General features: G+C 46.1%; 1 protein-coding gene across 21 annotated transcripts in view; it reads right to left on the bottom strand.

The window, feature by feature from the left end:
- MAPK8IP3 (mitogen-activated protein kinase 8 interacting protein 3) overlaps positions 1-24737 on the bottom strand; it is a 71011-nt gene extending 46274 nt beyond the window's left edge. For 7 of the 21 annotated variants that reach the window (XM_053366058.1, XM_053366066.1, XM_053366068.1 and 4 more), the window contains exons 1-6: positions 24168-24736; positions 13277-13397; positions 10901-10971; positions 10489-10580; positions 6754-6777; positions 2736-2877 (exon numbers count right to left, since the gene is read on the bottom strand). In XM_053366058.1, coding sequence (XP_053222033.1) covers positions 2736-2877; positions 6754-6777; positions 10489-10580; positions 10901-10971; positions 13277-13397; positions 24168-24485 — 768 coding nt within the window. In that variant the 5' untranslated portion in view covers positions 24486-24736. Of the gene's footprint in view, positions 1-2735; positions 2878-6753; positions 6778-10488; positions 10581-10900; positions 10972-13276; positions 13398-24167 lie in introns of all 21 variants that reach the window. The other 14 variants (XM_053366061.1, XM_053366064.1, XM_053366067.1 and 11 more) reach the window with 4 other exon arrangements.
- Positions 24738-27167: the final 2430 nt, after the last annotated feature.

Here is a 27167-nt window from a genome sequence, read left to right as displayed (position 1 = left end):
AGCCAAAGGATCCACTCAAGGGACCGTCACTAGTGACAGGACTTTTAAAAACAAGAGCACATACGCACATCTGAAAAGCAGTGCAACTGAAACAAAGACACACATTTACACAAAACCATACATATTTCACCCAAATATCTGAAGGGCCACAAGTTCCCCATTGATGTTCTAGGACCATAGTACATAGTTCGTTTTTAGGAGACTGGATGAGGACCATATTTGGCCACTGCAGGAACCATGTGGAGTCATCCTCCAGCTATCTTCATGGCTGATAGGAACCACTGTGGGACCAGTGCCAGCAATGGACTAGCCCTGGAGGAAAGGGGACCCTCTTTTCTAGAGGCACTTCTGACTTCTACACCAAATCCCTGCCACTTAAGTAAGAACACAAGAAGCACCACTGAACTCTTAGCTTTTGTTCTGGCAATTTACAGAGTGGCGATTTCTTCAAGGCCAGGGGTGATCTTGTTAACACTAGTCTAGAAGGATTCCCTTACTGCAAACCCAGCTATACTTCCACAGCTGACACATGCACACATACAGAGCATAGCAAAATGACAATGGAGACTGTGAAAAGATGGCCACTTAACCCTTTGCAGCCATACATTCTTAAAGGCAAGGATGCCATGCTTTAATGAGCAGCAGAATTTCAAGTCCTGTATATACTGTGCTGGCGAGCATCAAGTAGCCTATGTGGTCTTAGATACCAATTGTTTTCAGGTGTGTAACAAGAACAAACTAGCAGCAGAAATCCTATCACAAAGGGACCATCAAAGACTAAAAAACCAGAGTAATGTAATTTGACAGTGGTGCATTCTTTACTAACAATACATTCATTTCCCTAATGGTTTTACTAGTGCCGGGTGTTGTTTGCACAACACCGAGATGATATTTTGTTTGCACCTTGCCAACTAGAGAACAAAGCATAGGCTTGCCATATGTCAGGAAAATGCCTGATGTGCTGGTTTTTGGGTGTAAAAATGGAAGGGGGGGGGGAATTTAGCTAAACTGGCAAAATGTCTGGGAAAACCTGGATGTATGGCAACGCAATGAAAAAAGCAGTGGAAACAGCTCCAAAACCTTAAAATTGCTATTTTGTGAGGAGAAATATGGCAACCCCCAACAAAGCCTTGTTACCAAGTATGTGAGCATACTGGATTTCCAACCTCAGGGAACCTTTTTTTGTTGTGGGGCAGGAAGCTATGAATGGTTTAAAGGCATCGGGCATAGCATATCTCCTTCTTAGCAAAAGGCAACGGCAGAGAGGAGAGGAAATCCAGGTCAGGATTACGAGAAAAGTTATAACAAAAAGGATTTAGACTAAATATTACACGGCTTCCCAACAAAGCATCCTAGGAACTGTAGTTTGTTAAAGGTGCTGAGAGTTGTTAGGAGACTCCATTCCCCTTTAAAGGTAAAGGGAATCCTGACCATTAGGTCCAGTCGTGGCCAACTCTGGGGTTGCAGCGCTCATCTCGCTTTACTGGCCGTGGGACCCGGCGTACAGCTTCCGGGTCATGTGGCCAGAATGACTAAGCCGCTTCTGGCGAACCAGACAGCGCATGGAAACGCCGTTTACTTTCCTGCCAGAGCAGTACCTATTTATCTACTTGCACTTTGATGTGCTTTCAAACTGCTAAGTTGGCAGGAGCAGGGACTGAGCAACAGGAGCTCACCCCTTCATGGGGATTCGAACCGCTGACCTTCTGATCAGCAAGCCCTAGGCTCTGTGGTGTAACCCACGTCCCCCATTCCCCCTTAAAGGTAAAGGTAAAGGTACCCATGCCCGTACGGGCCAGTCTTGACAGACTCTAGGGTTGTGCGCTCATCTCACTCTATAGGCCGGGAGCCAGCGCTGTCCGCAGACACTTCCAGGTCACGTGGCTAGCGTGACGAAGCTGCTCTGGCGAGCCAGAGCCGCACGCGGAAACGCTGTTTACCTTCCCGCTAGTAAGTGGTCCCTATTTATCTACTTGTACACGGGGGTGCTTTCGAACTGCTAGGTTGGCAGGCGCTGGGACCGAGCAACGGGAGCGCAGCCTGCCGCGGGGATTCGAATTGCCGACCATGCGATCGGCAAGTCCTAGGCACTGAGGTTTTGCCCACAGCGCCACCCGCATCCCCCTTACAGAGCTACAATTCCAGAGTAGTTTAATAATCAGTCCATCTTCCTAGGGAACCATGGAAATTGGAGTTCTATGTCAGAAATAGGGGACTCCTGATACGATTTTTGAGGGAAGCCATTTATGCATTGTCATGCATGTAACAAACCACCCACCAAACAATTTATGCCAAGGAGCTGGCACACCAATAACTGCAGATATAGAATGGGTTTTTTAAAATTGGATTTTCTGTGGGGTGAGAGTAAATCTGGGTTATATGATTATATGAAGAAAAAGGACGGGGTAGTATTTTTAGGACAACACGGAGACTGCAAAAAGAAATTCTGAGCAGGGGCAACATCGAGTCCATAATAAATTGTCCTGATGGAAGCACCTTGAGTGTATGCTAGCTGATGGGCAAATGTTAAAATACTGCTGCCCCAGGCAAAAAAAAAAAACCTTTAGGAAAAGAACACTCATCACACACAGGAGTTTAGCTGAGCAAAGCATCAGCAAAGAAATGGCTATGAGCTGCAAAGGGTTACAGACACACAGAGGTCTCTCCGTCCTGATGGAGGTGCTGCTGACAAGTAGGCAAGGATGCCCTCGCTTCCATGATGGTGTTAGAAAAACCTTGTAGCCGGAGTTGGACTGCAGCTGGCCGAGGTCACTCAGATGCCAGTGGTCCACTGCGGGGGCGATCTTGGCGCCCACCTGCCCACGTACCATGTCATCTGTGAGGGGGATGTTCAGAGAATTGGGACGCCTCTTCATGCTAGAGACAGAAAAGGAAAGTCAGAGAGAGACAAGGAGAGAAAGAGAGAGCATGGGAAAGAGTTAGGAAACCAGCAGATCCTTGACGTGGAGAAAGCAGCAAAACAAACCCATCATAGTTAACAGTGGGCCAAGTATCCCAAGGACAACCCATTAACATTCCCATAAGATTCAACTGCCCAAGAAGTGGAAAGTCCTTTTAAAAAACAAGTTTCCAGACATATGAGTGTGAAAATATGCTCAAAAGTGTATGTACCTGCTGAAATCTCTGAAGCCAGTGGGGTGGTGGCATACATTTTGCAGCAGTTGGGGGCACTGGCACCTGCATAGTTCCATGAATAGTGGGTAGGAAGCTGCCTTATACCAGAGCAGAACAACAGACTATCTAGGTCAACACTGTCTACACCGGGGTAACCAACGTTGTGCCCTCCAGATGTTGTGGAACTTCCCATCAGCTCCAGCTAGCATGGCCAGGGATGATGGGAGTTATAGTACAGCAACACCTGGAGGCCGCCATGTTGGCTATCCCTGGTCTATGCTGATGGGCAGCAGCTCTCCTGGGTCTCAGGAAAGAGTATTCCCTGGCTCTACCTGAAGATACCAGAGATTGAATTATGGATCATTGGCATGCAAAGTGTGTGCTCTGCACCAGTGAGCAACAATCCTTCTGAAGTCAAACCAGATCTGATTATACAAAAAGGCAAATGAATGAATAAAACTGGAATAATTTATGAAAAATAGAGACACATAATGCAAATCTGTGTGGTTTGTACTACTCACAAAATTCTGTATTTCCTGGTGTGGAATTTTAAACCTTTCAGCACAGGATTCACACATCAACCCCAAGAATTGGGCTGGGTACCTGCCCTAAATGGAACTGCACTTCCTCTGAAGGATTAGGTGTTTAGTTTAGCGGTGATCCTAGATCCATTGCTGTCACTACAGTCTCATAAGTTTTTTGTTTGTTGTTTGTTTGTTGGTTGGTTGGTTTGGTTTTTTGCTGCTTTTACTGATAATTTTAATCAGTATATAACTTTGAATAAATTAAAAATAAATATTAAAAATAAAAATAAAATGCATCCCTGTTGGCCATGGTGGCTGGAGCTAATGGGAAGAAAACTCCAACCTCATGCCAGAGGTTCCCCTTGCTCAGCCTAGAACCTCTATGTTGGCAAGGGGAGTAGGGCAGCTTTGAACTTGCAAAACACTTTTCTTCCAGCATGAATTGAGCAGGGAGCGGAGGTGGAGTTCCATGCAACACTCTATAGACTGGCAGCCTTAACTGCACTTGAGCTTCTCTGAGCTTATGCCAAAGCTGGTGCTGCGGCAAAGCCTCAAGCCTTTTCCCTGCTGTTCCTGGTATGGATCACCGCTTCTGCTGAACACAGAAAACCATTTCCCCAGGGATCCAGCTGAGAGGCAGTTACGAGCAGCCTGCTTGTGACCTTGTGTGAAACTGCTGTAATGGAACTCAAAACCCCCGGAAATCCGAAGAGCAAAGGCAGTGAACGCAAGGGCTGGTGAGACATGCTCAAACTCCTTTGAGGGTGAGAAGTTAAACCAGCAAAAGGGTGTGTGTGTGTCAAGACAAACGAATTTTATTGTAGGTGGGCGTGGGAGTGGGGAAATGGTGACAAAATTGCCTAACAGGAGATTTTCTCGCTTGAAGACATGAATGTCTGTGCTGGTGCATCCAACACTTAAGTAGGGGGAGGGATTTCTCCCCCACCCCCACTCAGATAAATTGGGATCAGTCAAGGAAACTGATTGCCAGTAGTTTCCAGGAAAAAAATAATTGATAAGGCCACACATTACCTTATATGAATTTCTGCATTTGCCTGTGTGTTTTTTTTAAGCAAGTGGTTTTTGCCTGGTGGGGGGCGGTGATTCTGGACTGGGACTACGACATGGGTGGAGAAGGCTTTGATATCACCCAGTGCCAACCAAAACCCACCTCTGAATTTACTATTTATCCTGGGAGGGAAGCAACTCTTTTGATGCTATAATGAGGGGCCCAGTGAGAGCCAGGTACATGTGTCTCCGACAAAAGAGGGGCTTTTATTTGGTGATCTTAGCAGCATTTGTGTATAGTGATATAACTTGCTTGGCCAGGCTTCACTAAAGGATGTTGGTAAAGGTAAAGGGACCCCTGACCGTTAGGTCCAGTCGCGGACGACTCCGGGGTTGTGGCACTCATCTCGCTCTATAGGCCGAGGGAGCCAGCGTTTGTCCACAGACAGCTTCCAGGTCATGTGGCCAGCATGACGAAGCCGCTTCTGGCGAACCAGAGCAGCATACGGAAACACAGTTTACCTTCCCGCCGGAGCGGTACCTATTTATCTACTTCACTTTGATGTGCTTTTGAACTGCTAGGTTGGCAGGAGCAGGTACCAAGCAACGGGAGCTCACCCTGTCGCGGAGATTTGAACCGCCGACCTTCTGATCAGCAAGCCCTAGGCTCAGTGGTTTAGACCACAGCGCCACCCGCAGTTCAATTTTGTTAAAGCTTTATCACTTCTCCTTTCGCCGCTGGTTTTGATATGAGATAGCCTATTGTTAGCTCCTCTTAATATGAACTACTGAATGGGGTGCTGTGGGCATAATTCTTGCCAACAGGCTCACATAAAAAGCCCATAATCTTCATGGCCAGGGATGTCAGGTGACAGTGAAAGGCCAATCCATTGCCCGGGACAAGTTACAAAGGCTTTTAGGCCTGTGAACTTCCTGGATCTGTCTGAAGTTTGACTCCAGCTTGCTTGCAGTTTCCTGTCTTTGAAGTGATCTCTAACCTTAGGCTTGAATGCCTGACAAAAGCTAAGACTGTTAGAAGAAACCTACCTGTCAAATGCTTTCCTCACACCCACAGACTACAGGTGGCCCTCAGGGGGGAAAGGTGGCCCACCTCTGCTCCAAGGACACTTAGCTCTTCCTAGATGCACTGCAAGTCTACCCGTTGCAGTGACCTCTGTCAGGATTTGAACTAGCACCAGCGCCAGGTGTGAGGGCACCATGGGAAAGTAGCCTCCATGGCCCCACTGCACCCCAGCCCCACCAAGTGAGCTTGTAGGCAGTGGCAAACAGCTTGGCAACACTGCACTCTGTAGCGGGCAGCTATGAACAGCTCTTCATTGCAATTACCCACAATGCCCTGACAGAGAGCTGCCCTGGAGCATTATGGGCCTTTTTTAATTGCAGCTTCCCAGCTGCCTTCTGCTACCACTCTGTAATCCCAGGCCTCAGGCAGTAGGAAGGACGGAAAGCCAAAGGTTTCGGTAGGCCCTACTACAGCAGTGGAATCCTAGGCCACATCTGCATTATATATTTAAAGCACAATGATACCACTTTAACAGTCATGGTTTTTCTCAAAACATCCTGGGAATTGTAGTTTTTTAAAGGGTGCTGAGGGTTGTTAGGAGAGCCCTATTCCCCCCACAATGCTACAATTCCCAGGATTCCCCAAGAGAGAGTAATTGCTAAGCCACTCTGGAAATTGTACCTCTGTGACATGAATAGGGGTGTCTCCTAACAACTCTCAGCACTTTTAACAAAGTACAATTCCCAAGATTCTTTGAGGGCAGCCACGATTATTAAAACGGTATAATACGGCTTTAAATGTATGGTGCAGGTATGCCCTGGTTGCTGTGTGAGGATATCAGGTGCTGCAGCGATGCTGGACCCTGTTCTTCGTCAAACATATGTTGGTGTGATCTGAGACCATTTCCTCTGCCTCTTTGGAGCCTAGGGAAATAGGCTGTCCTGCCACGACTCAACAGCTTGTCTCACATCAACACAAAACAGCAAAAGCACTGTTAATGGTCACAGCTACTCCCCCCGCAAAGAGTTCCCAACCCAACAGATACAGATTCTCCCAAATTACCTTTTCCTCCATGACTGGCGGTGACTGAAGTGACAAACAGAGAGCAGCCCACACAAGAAAGGCAACGGCACAAGAAGCAAGACAAGAGAATAACCATTAGAGTGCAACAGTCATGCAAGCACACACAGAGAGAGACATATGTCGTTATGTGCTCACAGAAATGCTCGCCTGAGCAGAGATTGAGACATTGGCACACATAAAACACCCAGCCTAACAAACATGCAGTGGGTCTGGGACACACAATGGTGATACATACAGTCCAGTGAGGGAGGTTTGGAGGGTGGCAAGAGAGGGAGAGGGTCTTTGCAGATGTAGCTCCCCATCTGTGGAATGCTCACCCCTGGCTGGTGCTATCAGCAACATCCTTCTGGCACCGGACTAAAACTTACCTCCAGTTTTAAAAAAGGATTAGGGAGCAGTTTCTGTTCCTTAGGCCAGTAAAGAAAATACACAAGCAGGGCTTCATAAGATTTCAGAAGCCGGATCGGGGATGGGGAGGCTGAACAGGCTCTCCACATAGTACTTCACTATCTCTAACAGAATACATACTGCAAAGCAAGCAAATGTAGGCAGGCAGGCAAAAATCTGCATAATGATCGGTCCATTGCAAAATTAGCATTGTGCAGAATATTATTTATTCATTCATTTTGGTAGGTCACAGAGTGGTTTTAACAACTGGTCCCTCTTCCCAGGGACCTCTGGGAATTGTAGCTCAGGAGAATAAGGTAAAGGGTAAAGGGACCCCTGACCATTAGGTCCAGTCGTAACCGACTCTGGGGTTGCGGCGCTCATCTCGCTTTATTGGCCGAGGGAGCCAGCGTACAGCTTCCGGGTCATGTGGCCAGCATGACTAGGCCACTTCTGGCGAACCAGAGCAGCACACGGAAATGCCGTTTACCTTCCCGCCAGAGCGGTACCTATTTATCTACTTGTACTTTGATGTGCTTTCAAACTGCTAGGTTGGCAGGAGCAGGGACCGAGCAACGGGAGCTCACCCCGTAGCGGGGATTCGAACTGCCGACCTTCTGATCGGCAAGTCCTAGGCTTTGTGGTTTAACCCACAGCGCCACCCGCGTCCCTTTCTCAGAAGAATAGGGGCCTCTTAAAAACCTTCAACACATCCTTAATAAGCTACAGTTCCCATGATTCTTTGGGAGGTGCCATGTCTGTGAAAGTGGTATCATAGTGTTTTAGATGTATGGTGCAGATGTCACCTAAAGCAGTCTGGAATGCAAACAGAGAGCTGCACCTTTTCCTGCAACTTCAGTAACTGGGGAAAGCGGCAGCCCCAGTCGTATAGCTGGCTGATGCCTGTCTCCATATTGTGATTTTTTTTAAAAAGGGGGTGAGTGAGTGTTTGCTTTTTTTTTTTTTAACACACTCCATCAGTGGAGTTCCCACAGCAGACAACAAATAATTAAAATAAACAATAAAAAGCAATTGAAAACAAAAGCATCAAAAGCAACAGCATTTAAAACAGAGATGGGAGGGGGTACTTGTGGCACTTTGCACTTTGTTGGATTCCAACTCCCATCAGCCCCACCCAGTAGGGTCAATGGTCAGGGATGATGGGAGTTGTAGTCCAGCCAGATCTAGGATAGCCCAACTCACACAGAGCTTTCTAAAAGAAAAGCAAAAAAAGCACACCAGCAGAGATAAAGCAAACATATGCAGCATAAAAATGACAGAGGACTGTAGACAACTAAGTTCTACTCGAAGTAGCCCTGCTCAAATTAATGGGCCAAAGTTAGTCACTCCTATTAATTTATATGCATCTGCTCTGCATAGGAATAACGTTGGATATAACCCAGAGAAAACAGAATGGAGTTAAAATCTTGGTGCAATGCAAAGGTCTTTGGGGCCAAGAGTACAGCAAAGGAGGTGCCTGGGGCCAGGTGAGCATTCAACAGTCAGGGAGCCCCATTCCTCAGTAACCACCCCACTGCACCTCTGATGGCAAGGGAGGGGGTTGGAGAAGGGCCTCTGGTGAAACCCATAGCTTTCAGGTGAGCAGATGCGGACAAGTGGTTCTTCAGGTATCTGAGGCCCAAGCTGTGAAGGTCTTTAAGCAGGGTTAGTGAATGTTGGGTTGTCCTGCTGACAACCTCCCCAAAACTGTAATTGCCATAACCTCCCTGCCACACCTCTAAGGTAGGGAGAGAATCTCCTGGTTCTCTCACCAGCTCTGAGTTGAGAGCTGGAGGTGGAGCTGAAAACAGGAAGTCCAAAGGCATACAAAGGTGCAACAATACACAAAAACAATCTAGAGAGCGGCAAGGCACGCTGCATCACAAACACACATGAAGTCTACAACATGTTCTCACCTCTCTAGGCCCCATCTGCATTGTAGATTTAAAGCGGTAAACAGTCATGGCTGCTCTCAAAGAATCTTGGGAACTGTAGGGTGCTGAGAGTTGTTAGAAGACTCCTATTCCCCTCACAGAGTCCCAAGAATGAGTTAACAATTAATTCCCCTTCCCAGGAATCTCTGGGAATTGCAGCTCTGTGAGGGGAATGGGGTGCCTGAACAACTCTCCTAGCAAGCCACAGTTCCCAAGACTCTTTGAGGGATGCCATGACTGTTTAAAGTGGTATCATAGTGCTTTATGTGCATTGTGCAGATGCGGCCTAAGAGGCTAAGCAGATGGAGACACAAAAGCTATATGGAGAGCAAGCAGGGGGAAGGTTTATGGTGAAGCAGGTTTGCAGCTCTTGAGCCATGTGTGTACAAGGCGCAGCCTGGAATGAAGGAAAAGCCCCCTTGACTCTGGATAGCTGGTTAAAGGAGACTCCCAGGCGTAGTCTTCTCTCTTCTGAGGAAGCAAGCCACCCACCAGTGCCCAGAGGGGCTTTAAAAAGATGGATAACTTGCCTAATACAGAGCAAGAAACTGGTGTTGCCATTGTTTCACTTATCTCAACAAATGGTTAGCTGGTAAACAAACAAAATTGGCGCACACCCCAATCACAGATCTCTCCCTTATTTGTCTATTACAGTGGTCCCCAGAAGTTATTGGACTACAACTCCCATCATCCCTGAATGTTGGCTACACTGGCTGAGGATGGGAGTTGTAGTCCAATAACACCTGGAGACCCAAGGTTGAACACAACTGCATAAGAGATAGATGGGGAAGCTCTGGCCCCTTGTGTGTTATCTTGTGGGGGGAGGATATGAAGGTTGTTGGGGAGGGGAAAACCACAGCTTGGGGGAAGGGTTCAGCACTCCCACTAACCACTCCTTCTGCTTCAAACAACACCCTCCCTTCACCACTTTTCGATAAAGGCCTGGGACCTCAAATCCAGTTTGTCACCTAACTCCCATTCTTCTTCTGAATTGCCCTCATCACCATCCAGCACGCTCGGAACTAACTGAGGATCAAAGCAGCAGACTGATTCATTGGCTGCTCCCAGGACCCATGTTTAGGACCCACCTTGTTTCTGTGATTTTCAGTTAATTTAAAGTGTTTTTAATATTGCATTTTACTTATTGTAACCCACTGTGGGACCTCAGGGTGAAGAGTGGATTTATTCTTATTCTTATTAACAAGAAGAAGAATGGTTTGCAATCAAACTTAGGGACACCAGCCATAAAAGAGATCAGCTACTGCTACTTTTGGTCACTCAGAGAGCACAGGAGACTGGGTCAGTGCCTTCCTCCTAAAACATATATTCACAGTTCAGATGTCATCTAAGTTTAGTTTTGTTTTCCAGGTGCAAAGCCAAGGTGCAGCATTACCTCCTTCCAGGTAGTCCACTCTCATTCTGACTATTTCCAGCAACTTGCTGCATCTTGGATCGCTCAATGTGTTCCACGTAGGTCTGGATCATCTGCGAAAGAAGTGGGGAAATGCAAAATGAAGGGCCAAAATGAAGATTGAACATCCCAACATTTTATTTTCTGGACAACCATTTCTTTCAAAGGAAGGGATGTCCTTTAAGATCGGAATAGCCAGCGATGTTGTGGGAAACGTTTGCTCTAGGAAAAGCAGCTGGCCCAAAGCAGAAGTTAATTGAGCACCAGAGTCAAGAGTGAGCAGAATTTACAGCATTACAGGTTTGCAGAGCTCTCTTCCTCTATCTGTGCCCTTCTCCACTTCTTCTGCAAATAGTTTGAAAAGGATTTTTATCCCTCTGAAATGACGACTTACCTCTGTGTGACGCTGGTGAAGAGCATTGTACTCTTTCTTCATTTCTGATTCACGCTCTTCCAACCTGGAAACTGTTCATTGAAAATAAAAGGGAGAAGGGAGAGAAAGATAAATTTTTTGATCTATCACCTCCAGGAGGGGTGAACATGGAAACACCAAAAGGAATGAGGGTGCAAGCACAAGAATGCCATTTGTAGCTCAGTGCTTATGGCCAAGGCGTGACAGGCTGAAGGCTGAATCACTGACACCTCTAGGTAGGTCTAGGAAAGACTCAAGCTAGGAAGCTGTTTCATGGAGTCAGGCCATTAGTTCATCAAGCTCAGTATAACCAACACTGACTGGCAGCAACTGTCCAGTGTTTTAGACAGGAGTCCTTTCCAACTGTAGACATGAGGAATGGAATCCAGAATCTTTTGGCTGCAGAGCTTGTTCCTTTCCTCTAAGCTAAGGGCCTTCAGTCTGAAACCCTGGATAGCATAGATCATCAGTCAGCAACCTTTTAGAGCCCATTTGGAATTTTGAAACAGTGTCTTAGGCACCACCCTTTCTGACTGCGTCTCTCCTAGATCCAAAAATGGACAAACTCTGTCTCTGGCTTTTCATAGGGTTTAGTAGGACTGAAGCCGATCCTGATGAAGTCGCATGATTGTATGCAGGTTCCCTGAAAACCCACCATCAAATTAGAGCTTGCGTTGGTAGGACTACACACTAAAAAAACTGCAGATCAGGATTTGCCATAGAAATGATAATCCAAGATATAGATCCTTGTGGTTCTTCACAAGGATGACAATAGCAGCACCAACAGATCACACGGCACATCTGTAAACACCGACGCAGACTATGGTTTGATGGTGGTTTTGAGGGGAATCTCTTGAAAAAATATGAGAATCCATAAGTATCCATGTCTTTAATCTGTACTTTTCTCCCATGGCAGCGGTGTAAAGCACTGGATCCATAAACTTTATGGTTCAGTCAACAAAGACTGGTATGATCTGTGACTTGATAGTGGCAGTTAAAATGAGCCCTGTAAGAAATAAGCGATTTCAAGATGATCCATTTTACTGGCTCAGACGGGTGTGTGTGTATGTGTCTGAGCATTGAATGGCAAAAGCAATACTGGCGCCCTCTTCCCTCAATTCTCCAGATATTTTGTGGTCACCTAGAAGATTTTTTTAAAACAGTAAATGCTTTAGAAGAGATTTGTAACCTGTAGCCCTCCATGTACTGTTGGACTACAACTCCCATCATCCCCGCCCTTTGGCAATACTGGCTGGTGCTGATGGGAGTTGGTGTCCAATGTCATCTGGAGAACCGTAGGTTCCTCACCATCGCATTTGTTCAATCAGTATGGACAAACACCTATTGAATTCAACACAAGTTGTGTATGATTCACAGACCTTCAGACAAACCGTGCACATGATTTTCACTCTCTTTCACTCTACCTCTCTTTCAAATCAGAACCAGTGAAGGCGGTGACGGTCCTGTGTGAGTGTCTGGAGGCGGTTGGAGGATGGATGGCGGCTAAAAGATTGAGATTGAATCCTGACAAGACAGAAGTACTGTTTCTGGGGGACAGGAGGCGGGCAGGTGTGGAGGATTCCCTGGTCCTGAATGGGGTAACTGTGCCCCTGAAGGACCAGGTGCGCAGCCTGGGAGTCATTTTGGACTCACAGCTGTCCATGGAGGCACAGGTTAAATCCGTGTCCAGGGCAGCTGTGTACCAGCTCCATCTGGTACGCAGGCTGAGACCCTATCTGCCTGCGGACTGCCTCGCCAGAGTGGTGCATGCTCTGGTTATCTCCCGCTTGGACTACTACAATGCGCTCTACGTGGGGCTACCTTTGAAGGTGACCCGGAAACTACAACTAATCCAGAATGCAGCAGCCAGACTGGTGACGGGGAGCGGCCGCCGAGACCATATAACACCGGTCTTGAAAGACCTACATTGGCTCCCAATACGTTTCTGAGCACAATTCAAAGTGTTGGTGCTGACCTTTAAAGCCCTAAATGGCCTCGGTCCAGTATACCTGAAGGAGCGTCTCCACCCCCATCATTCTACCCGGACACTGAGGTCCAGCACCGAGGGCCTTCTGGCGGTTCCCTCACTGCGAAAACCCAAGTTACAGGGAACCAGGCAGAGGGCCTTCTCGGTAGTGGCGCCCTCCCTGTGGAACGCCCTCCCACCAGATGTCAAAGAGAAAAACAACTACCAGACTTTTAGAAGACATCTGAAGGCAGCCCTGTTTAGGGAAGCTTTTAATGTTTGATGTATCACAGTATATTAATATTCTTTTTGAAGCCGCCCAGAGTGGCTGGGGAAGCCCAGCCAGATGGGAGGGGTATAAATAATAAATTATTATTATTATTATTACTTACTCTGGTCTGCGTAGTTTTTGGCCTTTAACTCCAGCTGCCGTGTTTGAAATTCAAGGTGCTCGACCTGTATCTGCAATTCCTTCTTCTCCTGCTCCAGTGCATCTTCAAATTCAATGAACTTCTACATGGGCCAAAAAAAATATCAAACAAAAAAACGTGCTATATGTAAGTGGAAAATGACAGCTATCAAATGGACACTGTCACAAGATTGAAGGGGTGTCTTCTCTGATGTGTCACACACAAGGACACTTCCACCTAAAAATCTGACCATGTGAAAACTGAAGTGGTGCTGTCCTGTGAGAGGACTGGTGTCATTTGAGCGAATGAATGTTTGAACTGGCCCTCAGAGGTGTTATAGCAAGGAGAGGCTTAGGAGGAGAAATACAATGATACTGTATTATTAAGCATCCTCCTCCTCCTCAGAAAACTAAACAATATAATTACAATTTAAAAATAAGGGAGGGGTTGCAGTTCCGTATTAAAAGAAATTATCATTCCAATATGTAATAAAGAGAGGCTATCAGGGCCAGCCCTACCATTAGGCAAAGTTGTCAATTTCAGTTTCTTTCACTTTCCAGTCTAAAATTCAGTTCGTTACATTTCCACATCAATTTTTGATTACAGTCATACCTCAGGTTAAAGACGCTTTGGGTTAAATTTTTTCAGGTTGCATCCCGCAGCGACCTGGAAGTACCGGAAAGGGTTACTTCCGGGTTTCGCCACCCGTGCACGCACAGATGCTCAAAATGACGTCACGCGCATGCACAAAAGCGGCGAATCGCAACCCGCGCACGCGCAAACGCAGGTTGCGTTCTGCTCAGGTTGCGAACGGGGCCCCGGAACGGATCCCGTTCACAACCAGAGGTACCACTGTATAACCCAGTGTGGATTAACAATCAAGCTCTCCTCCCAGGTCGCTCTGGGAACTATAGCTCATGTGAGGGGAGTAAGACTCTCCTAACAACTCTCAGGACCCTTCGCAAACTACAGTTCCCAGGATTATTTTGGGGAAGCCATGACTGTTACAAGTGGTATGATGCTTCCTGAAATGTAAAATGCAGATGGGGCCTAACTTGGAAGCGCCGTGGGAGTCATTTGCTGTTCCCCTCAGGCAAAATCTCTTGGGCCAAACCAGGTTCTCCCACAGCCATTTGAGCTTCCAAAGGTGACTAGCAGATCTAGGGCCTGTGACCCTTCATATGTTGTTGGGCTACAACTCCCATAATCCTTAACCACTGATCACATTGGCTAGCGATGATGGGAACTGGGAGTCCCACAATGACAGGAAGGCTATAGGGGCCCCCTTCCCTAATCTATCGGTAAGTCCTTCATAGCAGATATAGGGCCTTGCGCAGCTCCCTACAGCAGTCAGAAAGGTGCTCAATAAGTCTGTGCGCAAGCTCAAACACATCCACCCTGCTCCTCCTTTTCTTCAGCAAACCACAGAGTGGCACAGTTTTATGTCTGCACCAGCACTCGTGGTTTGTTTCTAAACAAAACAATAAACCTTGGATTCAGATCAACGGCTTGTATGCAGCAAATCTAAACATAAGGCCACAATGCTAAGCCTGTCACTCTGTGGTTTGTTTCCCCACCAGAAAGTATGGTTTATGATAAGGGTAGGGGCCAAATGAAGAGTCCTCAGAATTCTCCACAGGCAACACCTCTCACCAGCCCAGCATTACACTTCCCTTAAGAGTTTTTGCCTTAAAATCTGGCATTGCCTCTGGGTTGCCCAGACACAGGATGGATAGGGGAGTGCAAGTGTGTGCAGAAACCAGCCAACTGTACAAAGGTACAATTTACAACTGCTGGTTCACCATCATGTTATCATGATTAAAATGCATCTTGCATGATTTTAATAAGTTGGCAACCCTAATAAGCAGAAGCTGTAGGGCCAATTTGTTTATCTGGCCCCCCAGTATGTTAATGTTTATAAGAGACATTCATGCTTAGGATATATTCACATATAATGCTTTTAAAAACATGTATCAAACTCCTTTACCCTATGTATTTTATCCTTTCAAAAGTTAAGTACAGTGGTACCTTGGGTTACAGACGCTTCAGGTTACAGACGCTTCAGGTTACAGACACTTCAGGTTACAGAGTCCGCTAACCCAGAAATAGTACCTCAGGTTACGAACTTTGCTTCAGGATGAGAACAGAAATCACGCAGCGGCAGCGTGGCAGCAGCAGCAGGACCCATTAGCTAAAGTGGTGCTTCAGGTTAAGAACAGTTTCAGGTTAAGAATGGACCTCCAGAACGAATTAAGTTGTTAACCCGAGGTACCACTGTAAGTGGTTTTTAACCCAGTTGGATTGAAAATTTAAGTTATGAGCTTTTAACACTTTGGTAAGAAATAGTTCAAGCCTTAGCGACTGCTGAGCAACCAGAACAGATCAGTGACATTTGTGTATGTGTTCATGTGTGAATAGGTTTTGGTTTTGCCCTCTTGCACAGGAGAGCCTTTATAGCAAAAAGCAACTATTTTACAACCCAAGCCAAACAAAAAACTGCTGAGAGTGCTATCCCTGTGAACATGCAAGGCAAAGCCCAGAAATGAAAACCAACAAATGCCATCCTGGCAAGCAGAATGAAGTGCAAATAAATAATTTAGAAGCAAGCAGGAATTGCTCGATGCATTGCGATATTTACGGGCAGCGAGAGCATCTTCTTCATAAGGGTCTATTGTGTGTCATGTACAAAAACGGACAGTGCATGAAGCTGGTCACACTGGAACCATACATAGGGGAAACAGCTAGATTAGAGGGAGGTCCCTTGGGGAGGCACCACAGCTCATTGGGATGGCACATGCATAACGTGGAGGAGATCCTGGGTTCAATCTCTGGCACCTCCAGTTTAGAAGGACCAGGCAAAAGGTAATAGAAAGGACTTCTGCCAGAGACCCTGGAGAGTTGCTTGCAATCAGAATAGGCAACACTCTGCTAAATTGACACCTGCTCTGACCTGGTGCAAGGTAGTGTCCTATGTTCCTATATAACCCCAAAACAACAACACACTAGCTTTCCATGCAATCAGCCACCTGTATTCTGAACATAAATAAAAAAATCCAAAATAAAAACAAAAAACTTAGCAGCACATTTTGAAACATGTTTAGAGACAGGGATCTTTCCCTCTTCAGCCTCTCTTTTGCCAAGGTACATCCTGGATGCATATAAACCATCCATTTAAAGCAAGTTCCCCCCGCCCAAGAATCCTACGAACAACAATTTGTTAAGGGTGCTGGAAACTGTAGCTCGGTGACAGGGGAATTACAGTTCCCAGGACTGTTGTGTGTGCATGCATTTTAAATGTACACAGCCAGTGACTCTCAAAATACTACATCACACCCAAAGTCTGCCTACACAAAATATACAATAGTATTCAGTCAATGTCACCCACCCCATTCTGCTCCCACACATTCACCCATATACACAAACATCCACCATTCACCCAACCACTCCAATATGGTGTTTCCTGCTTGGCAGGGGGTTGGACTCGATGGCCCTTGTGGTCTCTTCCAACTCTATGATTCTATGTCCCACTCGTTCACCAAGCACTATGTACAAATCATGGTGGAATCTGTGCAGGGTGAACCAATAGAAAAGATATTGCTTACAACACTAATGTCTCAAATCAAATGTAACTGATCTGTAGAAAAGTCCCCACAACCTGAGAAAAGAGAGAATGCACGTACTTTTGTAAACCAAGAAAACCTTTAATAAAAATTATTCCTTTTATTAAAAAAGATACCTCACCATGCATGGATAGCTGCAAGAATTAGCCCTCAAAGCTCTTCATTAGTTCTGCTATGGGGAAAGGTGGGTTATAAATGTGAAGAACTCTTTAAAAAAATCCTCAGAACAAAAATCTGAAGTGAATGCTACTGCCCCGAGGATGCAAAAGATGTTAACTCAGACACGGAACGCATTAACGGACTCCCTTGCTCTTATTTAGCTTTCTCTTCTGTGCTTCTAAATCAGCAAGCGTAACAACTCCATAAAGCTTCATCAACTGCTTGACCTCACATTGATTTCCATAAAGGCCTCACAGACATATGCAGTAAAATCGTGGAGCTCTAAAGCTCTTCCTTTCTTGCCAGGAAAACTAATTTTTAAAAATCCCACCCACTCCCTACTTTTAAGATATCATAAGAATAACTACTGCATGGCAGTCCAACAGTACATCTTCCTCCAAAAGCCATTTCCAATTATAAACAATTCTATTATGGTAAGAATAACGTATGTTCTCCTCATGGGAGTCCAGCAGGGATGCAGCAAGGCCCGCCACCCCCATGATAAACCATAATCCTCAGCTTTCATTTTTTTAAAAAAAAGGCTAAGTTTCTAGCATTTGTAGAACCTGAGATATGAGACAATCAAACTGTGATTAATCAGAAAAAGTCCCTTCGCATCTTTCAGGGTTTGACTCCCCCACCACAATGGGGGACCCCAAAAACAGTTCAAAGAGGGCTGAGGATTCCAAGTGTCAACACAACAGCAAGTGCCTGTAAATGGGGGTGGAATAAAAACCAGAAAGAGAAATGGAATGGAGTAGCCTGGAAATGGACACGGCTGCCTGCTACCCTAAATGGGTGTAAACATCTAAAAGGTCTGTATGTGTATATTAAACTTAACTATGATTTAATGGTGAACGTGCAAGTGCTCTGGTGCCCAGGGAGAAAATCATGGGTGCTGCACTCCTCCCCTGCTCTTGCTGAGACAAGTCATTATTTGGTTTAACGTTTCATCCTAATCCAGGTTCATGGTTTGTTCCTCTCCAAACAAACCACAAGCTGTAGCCAAGGCTTGTTCTTGGATTACTGCTTGTGGCTTTTTTTGGAGAGAGAAAAACCACAAGACTGGGTCTGCAATGAGTGAGGATTTAAGGGCCAGCAATTTTAGCCCTGTGCACCAGTACACTGTGTGTTCACTTTCAAACCATGGTTAAGCCAAATTATATTTTTAAAGTAGGGATGGGGCACCTCAGGTCTGGTGATGGGAAGTGGCCCTCAGGACTCTCTCTCTCTGGCCCTTGGGACTCTCCCTAGACCACATGCTCTCCACAGCCACACTTTTCAGCAGCCCAGATTTACACCCTCATTGAGAGTTTTGAATTTGACCTTGAAATCTTATAATGCTTCTAGCTTCCAGAGAGATGTGTAAGTAAACTGACATCCGTTGCTTCACTCACTTTTGCTTCTGGCATATGGCCCCTAGAATGTGAAGGTGAAGAAAGGTTGCTCACCCCTGGTTTAAAGTGATGTGCAAACAAAGTGTGTGCCCTCCATCATCTTTTCTCCAAAGACCAATCAAAGACTGCAGGTAGGGAAGCATGTTTTTTTAAAAAACCTGCATACACTTCTGTCTCTTGTGAAATTGGTATTTCTCAGGGTCTGATTCAAGACTTTCCACATTTGGAAAGCTTCAAAATCACTACAATAAATACAGTGGTACCTCGGGTTACAGACGCTTTAGGTTACAGACTGCTAACCCAGAAATAGTACTTTGCTTCAGGATGAGAACAGAAATCGCAGGGTGGCAGTGTGGCGGCAGCAGGAAGCCCCATTAGCTAAAGTGGTGCTTCAGGTTAAGAACAGTTTCAGGTTAAGAACGGACCTCCAGAACGAATTAAATTCTTAACCCGAGATACCACTGTATTGCAAAAAAAGAGTAAAGCAATATGTCCGCCAACTATAGCTTGGCATCAGTTGGAGAATGACAATGCAAGGTTAACCTCATACAAAGAGCACCTGCAAAGCAGCCACAAACTTTGTGATACTGCTATACATAAGTATCCAAAGATGGAAAATTCATGAGGGCTTAGCCACCTGCAGGCCTAATCAATCTGATGCTACTTAGGATTTGGAAAATGTGGGGGCTTTCCCTTCCAATAGCTAAAATGTAAGGCTGCAAAAAAAAAACCTTCACTCGGGGAGCTTCAACTTTGGACATGGACCAACAAATTGAAACTGAATGCAGACAAGATGGAGGTTTCATATTTCTGAGTTCCAGAACCCTGAATCTGGACCAGTAGCCAGGGCACATCTTTCAACACTGGTGCCATATGTTGGTGGTAGTCAGCTTTGGACATGGTTGCATCCACCTGGAGGGAACAGGTCCATAGCCTGGGATTCCTACTTGATCCGACATTGCCCCTGGAAACTCAGGCAGTCTCTACAGCTAGGAGTGCCTATTTCCAGCTATGGCTGGTTTGCCAGCTATGGCCAGTTTGGACAGAGATGACAACTTGGCCACTGTACTCCATGCTCTGCTAACCTCCACATTAGACTACAGTTTCCCATGTACTTTGGGCGTATGCAAAAATGCAGGATGCCAGTCCCACAGCCGAGTTGTCCTTTCCCTGTTCGTCATTTTTGACAGTGTAATGATTTGGACCAGCTTTGGCAAACAATGAATGCATCACTGGTTAAAAGCTGATGTGGGGAACATCAGGGCTGGGGAACAAATGTGGCCCTCCAGGCCTCTCGTAACTGGCCCTCAGAACTCTCCCCAAACCACACCCCTCATTGGCCCAGCTTTGCACACTGAGTGCTTTTGCCTTGCTGGAATAGGTTCTTGAACTCTGATCAAGACGAATCCCCTATCTCAATTCATTCTCTGTACTTCTCAGTAGTAACTTGTTAATCCTTAGCCACCTCTTCTCTAAGTTGAAAGCACCTTCAGGCCTGATCCAGCCAAAATTCAGCACATCCTATGTCCCACTGATTTCCACAAGAGACTGCAATTCTAGGACAGTTGCCTAACAGCAAGGCCCACTGAATACAGCAGGACTTACTTTTGAGTAAACAGTCATAGGGTTGTACTGTTACAAAACCCCACTCTTTTCCCCACTGAAAACAACCCATCTTTAAACAGCACAATCCTATGCCTTCTCAGAAATAAATTCAACCACTGAGTTCAACTTTGGTTGGATTGCGACTCTAATAGTTTTGATCTCCTCTTCTATGGAAGATAATAACCATTAAAAATATGAAAAGGCCATGGTTCTCAGGATGGGGAGGGGAAATCTGATGAGCTGCTTCTAATTTAGATAAGATTAAAGGAATTGTATGAATATGCCTGGGATTAAACAGCTGGCAAAGCACATCACTGACAGAAGTGCTTTTATATAAATACCAAAGAGAATTATTTTGTTCTCATTCTGTTTCAGGCTTCTTGTACATCAGTTCACAGCTGCCCCATCTTGTTCCTTGCCACACTGCCATGTAGAACCATAGAATCATAGAGTTGGAAGGAACACTGAGGGTCATCTGGTCCAACCCCCTGCAATAAAGGAATCACAGCTAATGAATCTCTGACAGATGGCTATCCAACCTCTGCTTTAAAACCTCCAAGGAAGGAGAGTCCACCACCTTCCAAGGTAGTCTTTTCCATTGTCCAACAGCTCTTATCATCAGAAAGTTCTTCTTAACGCTTAGTCAAATTCTCCTTGATTGAAACTTGAATCCATTGGTTGAATTCCTACCCTCCAGAGCAGGAGAAAACAAGCTTTCCGCATCTTCCACATGACAACCCTTCACAAATTTGAAGATGCCTATCATATCACCTCTCAATCTTTTCTTCTCCAGGCTAAGCCTCACCAACTCCCTCAACCATTCTTCATATGACTTGAATTCCAGACCCCTTATCATAGTCATAGAATCATAGACTTGTAGCTGGAAGGGACACAAGAGTCATTTAGTCCAACCCCCTGCAGTGCAGAATCCTCTTGGTCGCCTTCATCTGCACACCTTCCAGCTTGTCAACATCCTTCTTAAACTGTGAAGTGATGCCAGAAGACCAGGCATCAGCCCAAGGGACCAAAAAAATGGCCTGACAATTGATGTAAGGGAGAGAGGCATCCGAGGCTGATGATGCAAAGAGAATTTACCCTCCAGCCGGACTGCATCCTTGGCATAGAAAACTCCCGACCTCCCAGCTCTAGTGGGTCTCAGATTAAAACATCAAGGAGAGGACACTCTAAAAATAACAAGTGGGACCCACAAGAAAATGTTGCAGCGTTGAATACTCCCACTTGAGATTCCAGGGGTTCCATTCCATCTGTCCCCCTCCACAGTCAATCAGCATTCTATGGCCACTGAGCATGCTCCGTCTTCTTTAGGCTGCTTTGGGGTGGGCAGAGGCCCCTCCCTCAAGGCTTCCCCCCTCGAAAATATATTTTGCACTTCTAGAAACTTGGGGCAGGTGTAGAGAACCTTGGGCCCTCCAGCTGTTGCTGAACTACAGTGACCATTGTCCCTGGCCCATTGGCCATGTTTGCTGGAGCTGATGAGAACTGTAGTTGCTGAACGTCTGAAAGATTAAAATCTCCCCTCATCTGTATTAGGGTTTCCCTCATTCTGCTGCTTCAGAGGCATTCTTATATACGGATGGGTGGCCATTTTGGCTACAGAAGCAGATATACCCTTAGAATTAGAAATTAAGAACCAGGACAAAACTGAGCATATGTTTAAGACCAGGAATTGGTTTTCCATACCAGAACTGAGTTCATAATTCTTTCCACACAAAAAAACAGTCATTGTCTCCCAGCTTAAAAACTCTCTTTGGATGTGTACACACTATACCTTTAAAGCACATCTGAAGCACATTCTTTCCCTCAAAGAATCCTCACAGAGTTACAATTCCCAGAAACCCTTAACGAACTTCAGTGCCCAGAATTATTTGAGGGAAAGAATGTGCTTTGACTGTGCTTTCGGTGTATAGAGTGTATACAGCCTTGTTTCAGTATCTTAATTGAGGAAGGAGAGAAATATTTTAAAAAAACAACTCTGATTATTTTTACTTACTATTACATTGATATCCAACTTCCCTTCAAGAAGCTCAGGGTGGTGTGCAACTTGAGCGGGTCACCTCAGGCCTAGGGCTCGGATGGGACTCTCCAGGCCTCTCTATCTAGCCTTAAGAATTGTCCCAATGCCACACCCCTTTGCACCCCAAGTCTATTTTGCCTAGCTGGAATTTGCCTGATATTGCTTCTTTACTTTCCTGGATGGAAGACAGAAGGGGGTGTGCATGTGTGTAGAAACTAGGCTACTGTACAAAGGTAAAATCTACATTATCTCCCCCCACTTTTGCCCATGCCCACCACTGACATGCAACCCTTGGAAGGTTGCCCAGAAGAGAATGCAGCCTTCAAACTAAATAATAATAATCCCCCAACCCTAGTGTATACAGTTCTCCCCCCTCTCCATTTTATTCTCACAATAACCCTGCAAGGTAGCTTCAGCTGAGAGACAGCAACTGGCTCAAGGTCACCCAGTGAGACTTGGGGATTAGAACCCTGGTCCTGCAGGCCCTAGTCCAACACTCTAACCACTAGGCCACACTGGCTGTTGTTGCTGCTGTTAAAAAATTGGGAGTCAGAAGATCTTGCAAATCTACGGCAAATCACTAAAAAATCAACCAAGAGCAATTCCAGTCCTGCCACACCAGCTAACAACAAACAGAGCAACTTTGGCACTTGGGTCCACTTCCTTGGCATTTACAAACACCCCCTTTGCACCACACAAGGGAGGGAACTAAAGATAGCGGAGGCTGGCACTTCCAGGGCCTAGCAGTGTGCCACACAAGCCTCCCCTCCTCTCCTTTCACCAACAAATGGTTGGCGGGATGGAGGGGAAGAGATCGCCCATAGGGCAAACTGAACTGCTGGGAATTAAAAACTAGAAAAAACAGAAAAACAGGGGAGAAGCCGGCAGGGTGACTTTCTGGGGTCTAGCGATATATTTATCTCATCTTGGCACAGGAATTGGTGTATGAGTGGCAGAGGTACATGGCTGGTTGCCAAGGGCTGATGGAAAGGGAAGGTAGGTGGGCGCAGCTATCCTAGGCCCACCTTGCCCCAACCTGGTGACCTCCAGTTTTTTTGTACTACAAATCCCATCAGCCCCAGGTAGAACAGTGTTGATGGGAGATGCAGTCCAAAGACAAATGGGAAGCACCAGGCTGGGGAAGTCTGGCACTAGGATACAAAAGGGAGACAGATGATGGGGACCCGGACAGGCACAAGGTCCCAACCAATAGGGCAATATTTTAGGGAGGGGATCAGGAGGAACAGTAGGTAATTTACATGGTGGGGGTGGGTGGCAGGTTGCAAAGGAAAGTATTTTGCACACAGCACTCCATGGAAAGTATCCCTGCAGCGTCTTCACTGCATTGGATCTTTGCTTCACGTCCCTCCACCCATCCCACTCTGGACAGATTCTGACTTGGGTTTTTTAATGTCTCATGGAGTCTAGTAAAAGAAACCTGGGTATCAACAAGGACTCCCCTCTGTCCCCTTGCCCATTTCAAGAAACTTAATCCACAGAGCCCCAATGCATTTGCCAGATACCAGTGGGCTGCTCCTTTGCTCCTTTTCCCCTGCTCTTTAGCCAAGACAGGACAAGCCTGGCTTATTCCCAACCCTTTCTCATGTTTTTAGGAGCCCAGCAAAGGCTCTACAGAGCATTTCATCCTCCTGGAGAATCTGCTGCAGCTAAGCAGGTCCTGGATCTGTCCTTTAGATGGGAAATCCCATGCAGCTGCAGAATAATAGTAACACTACTACTGCTACTAAAAATAATAATAATCCACTATTAGTAGGTGATGGATCCCAAGTACAATCCACATGAGCTGGGCCTGAGCTCCAGAAAGCCATCCTCCTACCCAGATCTGGGCCACGGCAACACCACTCTTGCCTATGAGGCTTCTCGGGAGCAGGAGGGCTGCGGCGGCCTTGGTGGGTCCCCTTGGCTCCTCGCCTGGGCCTGGCCCGGCGCTGCGCCCTCGTTGCGCGCGCCGCGGCCTCTCCGCACCCCACCCCCACCCTTCCCCCGCTGCAGGCGCGTCGCCCGCAGGGGTCTCCCTCTCTCTCTCTGGGGCTCACCTCCTCGGCCTGCTTGCGCAGCGCCTTCTCCCGCTCATACTGCGTGAGCAGCTGCTCGTTGTCCTCGCGCAGGAGCTCCAGCTCCACCTCGTGCTCCTGGTTGTCGGTCAGCACCGAGTCGAGGTTCTCCAGCACCGTCACCACCAGCGGCATCAGCTCCTTGACCACCTCCTCGTCGTAGCAGCGGATGAGGCGCTCGAACTCGCGGTAGATGCTGTTGGCCAGGCCCGACACCCGCTCCGACATCACCGAGCCCGAGCAGTAATCGTCGCCCGGGTAGCCCCCGACGCCGCCATCGTCCAGCTGGATCTCCAACATCTTGGCGCCGCCGCCTCCTCCTCCTCCTCCGCTGACGGACGAGCCCCGCGCCGCGGATAGAAGGCGCTCCCACCGATAGCGGCACCTGCTCCGCCGGCTTGCAGAAGATGGATGGCGGCGGCGGCGGCGGTGCTGATGCTGCTCCTGCGCCTCCCGCTTCGGCCTCCGCCTCCCCAGCGCTCGGCTCGGCTCTGCCCAACGTCGCTTGCCCTGCGCCACTGGCCACTCCCGTTGCCGTCGCCTCTCCTCTCCCTGCCTTGCGCGCACAGGCGCATCAGCACCAGAGACGCCGCTGCGGCCAGGCTGCTAGTGGGAGGCTGGGGGGGGGGGGGAGGGACGGAGAGAAGGAAGAAAGGTGGGTTTACAATCGGATTTCCCGTGCGCATCCCTCCTTCCTTCGCTCCAATATGGATTAGGTTTTCATCGTTACTAGGCTGACCTGAGCTGTGGCCGTATTTATAATTGGGGAGGGGGCGCGCAGATCCAGAATAATGCTGCCGCACAGCTCTCTTTGCGACGGCAAAGGACAGGGGGAAATGAGGACTAGCCTGCTTGCTATTTTTTTAAAAAAATAAAAATCCGTGTGCCTGTATAATATTTAATTGGTTACATTTTAGGTACACGGCATAATATCCCCAAACTCCCATTTACTGAGCTGCAAATGAGATACGGATTTGGAAGAATCACCACCTAATACTCACTAAGTAAGCTTCATTCAGCCTGGTAGGATTTGCTTCCGAGTGGACACAGGATAGATTGCTATGAAGATCATTCTGTGGGTGAATTTATCTCTGTGGGGATAAAGTTGGGCATTATTATTATTATTATTATTATTATTATTATTATTATTTTAAAATGCATTGTAGAATTCCCATGCATTATATCAGTGCAGTCAAGTCCACTTTCTTAAATCAGAAGCCTAAGCAGTGCACAAAACCATATGCTTATATAGTTGTTTAAAGGGGGGGTATAAATTCTGTAAGTATATAAATAATCATTTCAACCATAGAATTCATGCATTACACATAATACAACACATTTTAACTACTCCACAACAAAAACCCAGTTGCAAAATATTTCCATCTGATAAACATATAAACAGGTCCCAATGTGTGGTCGGGTCTTCCATATGCTTTATTAAGGATGCTTAATGCCTTCAGAGAGACAAATAATATATGAAAATAATAATCTCTAACCTAGAATCCCTTCCACTAAATCTAATGTGTATGAACTGGTTGCAATTACTCAGTGAAAGTTGAAAGCCACTCTACACATCTTCACAGGTAACCTGCCCCCCACCCCCGCCCCCTGCTTTTTAACTTTTTGAGTCTCATATCTGAGTTTCTGCATTGGAAGCAAATTGATACATAGTTCACTTGATGGAGATATTTTGGTCTCCATCAGACAACCTCTTGATTGCAGATTCATCCTGATTTGCTTGCCCAAAATTTATGTGGAGGTTAGATAATTTCTGATCTTTATTGAAAATTCAGTCTGATTTGTTTGTAGGAAGGTTACACAACAATTATTGTTATTAATTACCCATCCTTCACTCTAAGGTTCTAGAGAAGACTACAACAATTAAAACACAATGTTAAAAACAGTTAAAAACAACTTACAAACACACAAAAATAAGGTGGGCAGTCATGCTGACCTGCTTATAGGACATTTGTACAGCTTCCCACTAATTGTTCATTCATTAAACACTTTTTAATGCAATTCACTTTCACTTTGCTAACCGCAAAAAGTCCATCCTTCCTTAAAAGTGGATTTATTGTGTGACAGATGACTTAATTCCACTTTGATTTCACAAAACTACAATTCCCCGTGTGTGCATGAATCCTTCCCACAAATACTGTCACTCTGGAGACATCATATGATCAATCCACCTCTTAAATGCCCTCAGCCACTGGTTGCATGGTGTGAGCATTCATCTTCCAACCAGACCCTACTTCACATCGCAATATGTTTGCTGCAATATGTTTCTCCAAGTTCAGCTGGTGTGTCAGTTGTGCTGTTTCCCAGAGAAGACAGGCCAGGCCTTGATCATTCATGTTTTAGGAACCTCTAATACAGACTACTGTGATGTGCTGTTTGTGGGACTGCCCTCAAAAAAGGAACTGGTAACTTCAGATGGTGCAAAATGCCAGATACAGTGGTACCTTGGTTAGGAACCGTTTTGGATTACAACCACGTCACACCAGGAAGTGATTGTCCCTTTTTTTGGATTACAACCCCCCCTTTTTATTACAACTCTTTTTTGGGGGGGAGGCCCAACTGGCGAAAGCGCACCTTGGGTTACAACCTGTTTTGTTTTACAACCGGACCTGCGGAACGGATTATGGTTGTAAACCAAAGTACCACTGTAGTTACCTACATTTGGTCAGTCAGAGCATATTACTGTGGTGCTGTTGGATCCATACTGGCTGACATTTCAATTATACTCTCAATTTACCTTTATTTTTATTTATTTTGATGCCTTCTATTAAAATAACTATAATAACATAATAAATCTTCTTGGTACTGACAATGATAACAAATATAATAGGAAGACCAAGAGTAACAGAAACTACAATAGCTTAAGGAAAACACTAATGACCAAGCTTTCTGCCTTAAGACAGAAATCAAGGAATCATAGAGAAGGAAGGCTACTGAAGGCATCTTGATCAAGACCCTCCTCCA

This window comes from Podarcis raffonei, chromosome 14 (assembly GCF_027172205.1).
Source record: "Podarcis raffonei isolate rPodRaf1 chromosome 14, rPodRaf1.pri, whole genome shotgun sequence".
Taxonomy (NCBI): Eukaryota; Metazoa; Chordata; class Lepidosauria; order Squamata; family Lacertidae; genus Podarcis; species Podarcis raffonei.
Note: the sequence above shows the minus strand (reverse complement) of the source record. Positions and strands in the feature narration are given on the sequence as shown.